This window comes from Panthera tigris, chromosome A2, assembly GCF_018350195.1.
Source record: "Panthera tigris isolate Pti1 chromosome A2, P.tigris_Pti1_mat1.1, whole genome shotgun sequence".
NCBI lineage: Eukaryota > Metazoa > Chordata > Mammalia > Carnivora > Felidae > Panthera > Panthera tigris.
In genome coordinates, this window is record NC_056661.1 from 115258294 (window position 1) to 115268934 (window position 10641).

Sequence of the window (10641 nt, forward strand, 5' to 3'; positions counted from 1 at the left end):
CGTCGGCTTGGTCCCGCGCCCACACTCGCACCTCTCCAGGCCCCCCTCCCCGGGCAGGGTCTGGGGTCGGAGAGTTGGGTGTGGGTGGCTACAGGAGCCGCCGCTGGCGCGACTACGGCGCCAGCCCCCTCCCGCGTCCCCCGCCACTCGGGGGCGGGAAGTGGCGGGGTGGGAGTCACCCGAACGTGATTGCCTGAGGCCCCTCCTGCCGCGGCGAGGGAGCTCCATAAAAGCCCTGTTGCGACCCGCTCTCCACACCAGGTCCGCTGGCTCTCACCCCTCGGAGAGGCACACCCGACTGCCCGGCCCTCGCCGCCCAGCCACACCCGCCCGCCCGCCAGCCACCGTGAGTGCCACGACCCATTCGGCTTGGGGCGGGAGCTGGGGAACCGCGCCGGCTCACCCTCGGAGGAACTCTGGGGCCACGGGAGGGTCGTGCCCGGCTCCCCAATCCCTGCGCGCCTCTCTCGGTGCTCTCCTGCCCCGACGCGCGGTGACCTCTCTTGGAGGCTAAATTCCACTTGCTCCTTCTGGTCCTTTCCGACTGCACACCCGCCCTGCTCCCGCTCCCCTCCCCTCCCCCTTCCCGGCCGCGCGGTCCCTTTGGGGTTATCTTTTGGAGGATATGAAGGGGAACGCGACCCCCAACCCCGTTTCCTCGGAGGTCGACGCCTGGAAGGAGGTTTCCCCGGAGTTTGGAAGCTCCCTGCCACTTTCCCGGATCCTTGGGATCCGATCTGAGACTGCCCTGCCCGGGGAGTTCTCTCCCCTCTCTCCCAAATTGTCACCCCGAAGGAATCTTCAGCCATAACTTCCGATCTCCTGCAGCAAAGACAGACCAAAAGTATTAGAGAAGAAACTTTTCTCCTCCGGCCGGGGTTTGGGGAGGAGGGTAGGAAAGTGACAATTATTCACCCCACGGGAAGGAACTTCTACTTGTGTTTGTAAACTATCTAAACTGGCTCAGGCGAGCTCTGGTCCGACGCCTCACACCTCTCCTTGCATGACTCTTCCGCGCAGCGACTTGGACCGAATTTGCGCGGACTTTTCGCGTGGAGCAGAAGGGTGGGGCAGGGCAGATGGTGCCTTTAGTAAGCGGCGCGGTGCTCACCACCCTCCACTTCCCTCTCGAGTGGTAGCGGGGTGTGGGTGGCGAGGGACATACAGGAGGGAAGTTCGAGGTATGTATCCTTTCAAACCCCACTATTCTCCGCTTTCCCTTCTGTGCCGGCAGATGCTGGGTAGCAAGCGACTGGGGCTATCCGGAATGACCCTCGCCCTGTCCCTGCTTGTGTGCCTGGGCGCGCTGGCCGAGGCGTACCCCTCCAAGCCAGACAACCCAGGAGAGGACGCGCCGGCAGAGGACATGGCCAGATACTATTCAGCGCTGCGACACTACATCAACCTCATCACCAGGCAGAGGTGGGTAGGCTCCTCGGGACCCACTCAAGGAGCGCCCTGCCTGCAGGAGCTGAGATCCTGGGGACCTCAGAGGACAGGGACCAGTTTTTTTTTCTTGCTTGTAACCCAGGGCAGCACAGTTTCAGGCACATACTCAGTTCCCTGAATAATTGCATAGGGCGCTGAACACTTTCCCTCTGCAACCGTAGTTACAACATCGTGACCCCACCCCTCCCCAGATTTAGGTTCCCTAAGCTGTGTGGCTGGCCATCTTCTCCCACTCACTCCCTGCTGTTTTTGGTTCTTAGAGCAGTTGGGGGACTGTTTGGAAACCTGGATGGGAAAGGACCCCCTAAAACAGGTCAGAAATGCTCTAGGGAAGTGCTGTAGGGAGAAGGGCGAGCTGAATGTGTAGGAACTACAACCACCACACCAACCAGGAAACAGGTGGGTTGCCAAAGATATTGCCAGATTTTCCAAGCTGCCCAGAGCAAATTGCATGACAGTATTTAGGAAAAAACAAATAGAGCTATTTTCTTGTCTTCTGTACAGTGGGTTGTTTTTTTTTTTTTTCAGTCTCAGCTCTTTACTTAAAAATCCTGGTGCCAATAAATAGAGATTTAGCATGAAAACAGTTGATCTAAAATGCAGAGACTTTCCCCATTTTATAGCAGGTGAGTTTTGAGAAGGAAGTGCCTACTTAGTGCTTTGTTAAGAAGAAAACTAGTCACTCTAGGATAAACCCTGGCATTACATGGAATTTGGAAAATTGTAAACTTTATTCTGAACCCTCGGAAAGCTAAAATTAAATGCCATGCTTTCACTCTCAGCATCAAATATTAGGGGAAAAAATCACATCCAAACTATAATACAGGATTTAAAATTTGTTACCTGAATTGGTTCATCTTAATTCTAAATCATTCAATATCTTATTTCAATTCCAAGATCAAATGACCTTGATAAGCTAAAAAGGGTCAACCCTTTAAAAACACTAATGTTAACATATTTAAATTATGGTTTGTAAAGTGTTATTTTGTTTTTTGTTTTTACCATACTTTTTACTGTTTACAAGTCAGAGAGTCCTTGAGAAGGATTCAAAATGGGGCAAACTTGTATTTTTTTTTAAATAATTTTTTTCCTGTTTCATCAAACAGGGATATGACATCCTAAAAAGCTTTTGAAAGTCCCAGTTTACATAGAATCAGAAATACGTAAAATGTTGGAGTTAAATAGTACTGGTTTGTGAACCTTGAAGTCTGTTCATTTTAATTAGCAAAAAGCACTAATGTTTTATATTCTAGTAGACTTCTCAGAAAGTTAATTGCTTCAAATTCTTGCTTATGCTTTCATATAGAGAAAAGAATTGTTCAAATAAAAAAGATATTAATTGTCGTTTACCTAGGAAAACCTTTGTTGGTTATTTATTTTGTCACTTATAACATAGTAGAACTTATTTCTTCAAAGATGATTGCTATAAAGAAAGCTTTTAACATTGTATAAAGCTTTAGCATTTCAAAATGTTTCCCTAGGCATTATTTCATCCAGTCTTTACCTCAAAGCCTTGAAGTGAGTATAATTATCTACATTTTACAGGTCATGAATCTAAGAACACTTATGAAAGCTTTTCTTTTTAGGGGTGGTGAAATTCAAGCATTCCTACTGAGTTTTCCTTCGATATTGTCACTACCATCAGCATTGAGTGTGATCTCCAACCTCTTTGGTGAAACAAAAATAAAGGGAAAGGGGCTTGAATTTTTTGGGAAGAGATTCAGGTTAGGTGGGAATGAGTTGATCCTGAACCAGAGTTTCTTGTCTCATCTTCATATGAATTCCCTCTTAGAAACCATCAGAGGCTTATCATCTGCACCCATCATCTCCATTCCCACCCCACAAACCCAATCATCTGCACAATTTTGTATTTTTGAAAATTACAGCATCATTTGTGAATAGGTGTTTTCATTTGGCACAAATGGTAGTCTGATATCATTCTCTCTCCTCCCTTTTTCTACTCAGTCCATGTTTTTAAGCTATACGCTCCTGGTTCATTGCCTGAAAGCTGCGTCATTTATTCTAGAGCATGGATCTACCACATTTGGCTTTTCCAGTCCCCTACATCAGTGGTTCCCAGCTGGGGCTGACTTTATGTTCTAACCATCCTACCATGCCTAGGACAGCCCCCTACAACAAAGAATTTTCTAGCTCAAAATGTTAATAGTACCAAAGTTGAGAAACCCAGCCCTAGATTAGTCTTTATCCATCCAGGTCAGACATTGGAATCACTTAGGGAGCTTTTTAAATATGCTAGTACTGGGCTGCAGCCTTGACTAGTTAAATCAGAACCTCAGGGGTGCGTGGGACCTGAGCTTTACAGTGGTTTACAAGCTTCCCAGGTGATATCAATGTAGAGCCAGATTTGAGATTTTTTTTTTTCCCCAGAGACTCTATCTTTGACAGGTGAAACATTGTAGAGCAGCAGGAGAATCCAGAATTAAGCAGAGAAGGAAGAATAGTGAACAATGCTGTCCTGGGTGCCACTTCATGACTGTGAATCCTGCTATTTTAGATTTAGCTTCTTTACTAGTAAATTGTAGAAAACATTCGTCAGTTCCTCTATTCACTGGAGCATGATGAAGATAAATGAGTTAAGGTTGCTCAAGAGTTTTAAGGTTAATAAAATCAACGGATGAACAGAATAAATAGGTATATAAGCAACAATCTACAGTTTGACATCACAACTGTAGAAAATCTTGAGGAAATCTTATAAATGATGGGGGGGGGGCAATTTGTTTGTTTTTGCTTCCTTTAAGCCCCAGCAAAGGAACAATAATAGGAAATCTTTCCAAAAGATTTGTATTTAATTGCACTTGATAGGCAGGGTATACTTTGTTTTGCTGTTTTGCTTATTAGCTAATCAATCCATCCAGGCTAGTTTTTCATTTGTGAACAACGTGGTTTCTGGTATACAAGGTCTTTTCTGAGAAAGGGAAAAAGATACAACTTGGTAGACGCTTCAGCAGTGACAGAGAGAGAGAGATAGAGATAGACCAGTGTCCGCACTCACCTGGAACAAATAGCATATACTTGCATTCACATATAGTCCTATCCACATCCTGCTCTAGGAGAAAAAAGACCAGTAAGATTCCAGTCTTTCAACGGACCAGTGAGATTCCTTTATATTTACAGGGCAGTTTAAATTAGAGCATGAAAGAAGGTTTTTAGCTTTTGGTACCCTAAATAAGTATGGAAAATATAGGACCCATGTTTATCGCTTTCTGTTAAGAATGGGTGAATTTCAACATCAATACCTTGCATTTGTGTTTCACTAAGTTGCTTTCAAAACGTTGTGACTCACATTAGATTTCTACAAAGACTCCAATTTAAAAACGAGTTGTGATTTTTTTACAAATGAGAAAACTGAGATTCGAAGACACAGGTAGGTCAAGAACTTCTGTCTGATGATTTTTTTTTCCTAAGGCTGTTTCTGAACAATCATCTGGTTTCTTTGTTAAGATTTAAACTGCTGTATGTCATCAGAACTATAGCCAATTAACTAATTATGGAAACATTTAAAATCATACTGCAATGTATTTTTATTTCCTGTCACTTAGTTATAAAAGTTTCTATATATGTATTGTTTGTGGTAGTATAAAAAGGCAAGAATTTAACTAAAAATTTCTATTGGTTCAAATAACCTGCTAACTTGTTATTTAAGCAAAATTATACATATTTATAATTTTTTTTAAATTTTCTTACTTTTGAAAGACAGAGAGCACTAGTGGGGGAAGAGGCAGAAAGAGAGAGAGGGAGACACCGAATCTGAAGCAGGCTCCAGGCTCTGAGTTGTCAGCACAGAGCGGCTTGAACCCACGAACTGTGAGATCATGACCTGAGCCAAAGCTGACACTTAACTGACTGAGCCACCCAGGTGCCCCCAAATTATATATATTTATAATTTGAAATAATATTTCTGATAGTGTCTATTTCATATAACTAGATTATATTGTTAGCAGATGATCAGCCAAGAGGGAGACTATCTTCCTTTTTTTTCTAAATATTTTTCCTTTTTATGAATATTTCAAACTTGTTATAAAAGACTTTCCCCCCCTTTTTTTTTTAAGGTATGGAAAACGATCTAGCCCTGAGACACTGATTTCAGACCTCTTGATGAGAGAAAGCACAGAAAACGTTCCCAGAACTAGGTATGAAAAGCCTGTGTGGGGACACTGTTGCAGAGCTCAAAATGCATGGGGGAGGGAAATCCCAGAGGGCTGCCTGGGAGGGGGGAGACATTGGAATGAGTCTTCCAGACCAGGTAGCATTTTGGCAGAAATGGAGATGGGGAAAAGGGCAGTGAGGACCTTTCTTTTCATGGACTAATTTGCAAATCTCTAAACTTCTGTGGGGTATTATTTTCAACCACAGATTATTTGGTGCTCCTTTGAAAATTTTAAATATAAGTGACTTTCACCTCAGAAATGACTCTATATAGAATTTCTAACTGTGTTAGAATTGAGAGAACATAGAGTGAGTCCCTATCTCTACATTGAAATGACCGGCAGTCCATCTTTGGCCGGGGTAATCTTTAGTTTTCATACAGTATGTGGAGTGTCTAAAAATCCTGCAGATATCACTCATGAGTCTTACTCTAATCTTCCTCATTTTACATGAAGCCGGAGATCAGTCTTGGCTGGGTGGGGGCTAGTGTTTACTTTTTGACATATTTCAAGCTCAATATCACAAAGAAACTTCAAGGAATGAATGTTAAGGACATAATATTCTTAGGGACTTGTCTGTAACCTTGGGGTTTTCTGGGAATGTGGAGCCATCTGGGGGAGAGGAGCCCGCCAAGAGCTGGTGTCAAATATTGGACAATGAAGGCTGTTGGGAAGCAGCCTGGCCCTCCTCTGTTTTCATAACTTTCTGGCTCTTCTGTCTGATGCCTCCTACCTCGATCACGTGGCACATGGTTTCATCCATTTCTGTGGGAGCTTGTCTGCCTTAAACCCAAAGCTAGACAATGTCAAGAACCAGGTTCCCCAGAAGAGGTCACTAGAACACTTGCTCAGTGAGTGTGACTGGCGTGTCCCTCTTTATTGCGGTTCTCCCCAGGAACAAGTGGGGTGACCTGCTGAGCCACTTACTTTCCCTCCCATCGTCATTCTGTCCTCTCTTGAAATGGCCAGTCTGGGCAAAGGTGCAGGTCTAAAGTTGTCGGGTTTGTTTTCTCTGAAGGAAGTAACAATTTGGACTGGAATAAAACTCCAGTGTTCTTGTCTGGAGATATCAACCCAGATTTAAACAGCAAATGCAAGGGAAGCAGGTGGAAAATTCATAAGGGTTGTTTTTAATAGTAAACAATAGATGCCTTTAAGGTTTCATTGACCTGCGTGTGATATTTGCCATGGTAAAAAGTTTAGGGTAAACCTTATCTGCTTTGGGTAAGGAAAGGAACCATCCAAACTTAATAACCTTGCTGCTACTCTTTGTTTTGTGGCTTAAAGTCTAACGGTTGGTGCATGAAATACAGTTAATTGCACCCTGAAGGAGACAGCCTCAATCCTGTGCCGTTAGGAGGAGGCAAAACTTGAGAGCTTCGAAGTTGCCTGTGAACGCTATTTTATTAAAAAGTGTTCTTTATAAAAATAGTATCTTACTACATAAAAAGCCTTGCAGGAAAACAAAAGCATATTCAGAATTGAGTAACAGTAACTTTCTTGTTACCATTTTGTGTAATTCCTGTAGTTTTGATCTTCAGAAATATTGCAGAGTTCTTTGGCTCCTTTGATAAATACAGGGCCTCTTAAATACTCTGAGATTTGCTTGAGACTCCCGTGAATATGAGTGAAAACTACTCAGCTGGGTCTCTGCATATGATGCCACTGTCTCCTGCTCTGATATTCTACCTGACCTCCTATTTAGAATGTCAACAGGAGCCTTTTCAGCAGTTTCTGATCATCTTTCAGTTCAGAACTGAATGTCTCACTTTCTGTAAGCCTCCCAGGAGGCTGGGAAGCTTCTCTTACGTGCTTTGCTTCTTATGTTTGACAGGCTGGAAGACCCTTCTATGTGGTGATGGGAAATGAAACTTGCTCTCCAGTCTTTTCCTATTTTTCAACCCATATTTCATCCTGTAAAACTAGAGTCTGCCGGTCCTCCCAATGCATGCAGCCACTGTGCTCAACTCTGCAGAGTTTCCCTTTGTTGTCCTTGTATATACGTGTGTTTAAATAAAGTACCAAGCATTCAAACGTGTATGTTCCTCAATGAAAAAAATCTGTTGTTGCAGTAGTCAGAATTATTTTAAGTTATTCGTTACATCGCAATCTCACTCAGTAGGAGGTTCAAGGTTCGCTTCACCAGTGTTAAAGCAGTGACTATGGAAGTTGTAAAGATATGATGATTAATGATGATCAAGACTCAGCTGTGTGTGTGTGTGTGTGCGTGTGTGAGTGAGTGAGAGAGAGAGAAAGAGAGAGGGAACAAAATTATTTGGAAACATTGAGCAGAGGAATGCTAACTTAGAATAATTTGCTGAACTTTCCCCCACATACACATGAAATCATTATTAACCTGATAGCCTTAGCTATCAACAGAAAGGATTGCTGTCTAATAGAACTTTCTGCAAAATGTCCTCTTCTCTAATATAGTAACCACCAGCCACATGTGGTTTTTGAGCACATGCATGTAGCAAATACAAATGAGGGACTGAGTTCTAAATTTTATTGGGTTTTAATTTCAATAGCCACATGTTTTTAGCAGCTATCATATCAGACAGCTCAGATCTATGCGTGTATTTAGGCCAATACACTAAGAATTTGAGTCATAAACAGGAATACACTGAGTAGGAATGACTACTTTTTCACAGAACATAGGGTATGTTAATTAATTTAGCTAAAGGTTATTAAACTTTCCCCATCCTTCATGTACCTATGCATGGGTTTAGTTTAAAATTTATGGTACCAAGTTCTTACATGTAATTTCCAAAACAAAGAAAATGAGAAAATGGGTCCCATCCTATATTTTACTTTGGACCACACGATAAAAATATTTTTATGTGTTGTTTTATTGCTTACAAAACCCCCATATACATTACGTCTTAGGGAATCTTAGAGTATAAAAAATATTCTCTGTATATAAAGAATTCTGTTTCTTCAGCCATTGAAGACAGTGATACTACAGAACATAATTACCTTTAATGAAATTGTTCTGTGATTTTCCTACATTTGTCCTTATTTTTGTTTCCTTGTACTTCAAACTAAATATCCTTATCTATAGTTTCGCTGTCTGCAGTTTCCATTACGTGCGGACAACTGTGGCTGGAAGGAGATGTTCTTCCTTCTGACAAATCATCAGAAGGTCACTAGTAGCCTAACTTTACGTCACAACGCCTACGTCATTCCCCTCACCTCATCTCATCACTTAGGCGTTTGATCATCTCAAATTTCAGAAGAATAAGGTGAGTACAGCATAGTAAAATATTTTGAGAGAGAGAGGCCACATTCACATAACTTTTATTACTGTATATTGTTATAATTGTTCTATTTCATTATTAGTCATTGTTATTAATCTCTTCCTGTGCCTAGTTTATAAGTTAAACTTTATCATAGGTACGTCTGCATAGGAAAAAACAGTTTATGTAGGGTTTGGTACTCTACACGGGTTCAAGCATCTACTGGGAGTCCTGGAACGTATCTCCTCTTCCCTATGCCAGGAGAAGTGGGGGGATCTACCACACCAATATGTAAAGTGTTTTTTTTTTATCTTAAAATGTTGAATAAGTCATAATTTCTTATCACACGTCAAAAGTTCTTTACCAACCTAATATATCCTTATCACACGTCAAAAGTTCTTTACTGAAGTTATTATTATGCAAAATAAGTTGACTGGCAGCACAGATTCATTTGGCAGCACAGATAATCTGAATATTCGTCACCAATTATAGAACTCTTGGTTACATGGAGCAGAGCAAATAGGAATGACATCTATGGACCCTGGAAAGATAGCCTGGGAATTTGATTTTAAAACAAAAGTTTAAATCTCTTATCCTACCAAATCTAAATTTCCAAAAGGCTGAATATTAAATAGCCTACATTTTTACTATCAATCAGGCCTTGATAACTCACTTCTTCACCTCATCTTACTAGAGAGAGGACTGAACCTTCATACCGTGTGAGCCCCGTGGTCCTGACTCAGTGGCTTCAGGTTCTCTGACCTTCAGATTTACTAAACTTCTGAGTTCTCACTAATGACATGGGGATCATAGGTCTTGCTCAACTTTCTGCATAGGTTTATACTGGGATCAAAATTCAAGTTAAGATAATGTTACAAGTAAGTGGTAGTAGGGAAATGGATAAAGATGAAGTTTTTGATAATTCTTGTGTTGGATTACAACTCCCTTGCTGTAGATTGAATGTTTGTATCCTTTCAGATTTATATGTTGAAATCCTAATCCCCAAGGTGATGGTATTTGGAGGTGGGGTGTTTGGGGGGGTTGATTAGGTCATGAGCATGGAACTTTCATGAATGGGATTAGTGTCCTTATAAAAGGGACCCCAAAGAGCTCCCTTATCCCTTCCATCACATGAGGACACAATGAGAAGATAGTTGTCTATGAACCAGGAAGCAGGCCCTCACCAGACCAAATCTGCTGGTGCCTTGATCTCAGACTTCCCAGCTTCCAGAACTGTGAGAAATAAAGTTCTGTTCTTTTTAAACCATCCACCTATGGTAATTTGCTATAGCAGCCCAAATAGACTACGGTATCCCTAATAAACAAGAATTCACTTTCAGAAATACAGTAATGGTAAACACTTATAAATTGCAAAAATACATTCCAAGAGATTCCCTAGTAATATTTTTCAAACATTGTCACCCTGCTGACCCTCCTTGGAACAGGGATAAATGTACCAGATCACCCATCTGTCATTGCAAATAATAATAATCCTTACTAGAGTTACAGTAAGAACAAGTGACCCTTCATTAAAATGAGATGCCTGTAAGCAACAATATCATTATCAAGTAAATCTGCAAGCATTTATTAAGGTCTTTGCTGATCCAAACTCTATTCTACATTCTTAAGAGGTATAAATTCTGCATAAAGTTTTTGCAGATACCATTGCACTTTTTTGTTCCTCACAATGCCCATGACACATTCAGACAGAAGAGGAAACTGAGGCCTAGGGAAAATAAGTGACTTTACCCACCTCATCCAAGGTAGGAAGACAAACAGAAGTTCCTCTA

At 41.7% G+C, this 10641-nt stretch overlaps 1 protein-coding gene across 1 annotated transcript; it reads left to right on the plus strand.

Moving 5' to 3' along the window:
• The first annotated feature begins 261 nt into the window (after positions 1 to 261).
• Positions 262 to 7647, plus strand: NPY (neuropeptide Y). The gene is made up of 4 exons (XM_042977402.1): positions 262 to 346; positions 1235 to 1422; positions 5520 to 5600; positions 7450 to 7647. The coding sequence occupies exons 2-4, from the start codon at positions 1235 to 1237 to the stop codon at positions 7472 to 7474; spliced, it is 294 nt and encodes a 97-aa protein (XP_042833336.1). The 5' UTR covers positions 262 to 346; the 3' UTR covers positions 7475 to 7647.
• The last annotated feature ends 2994 nt before the right edge of the window (positions 7648 to 10641 follow it).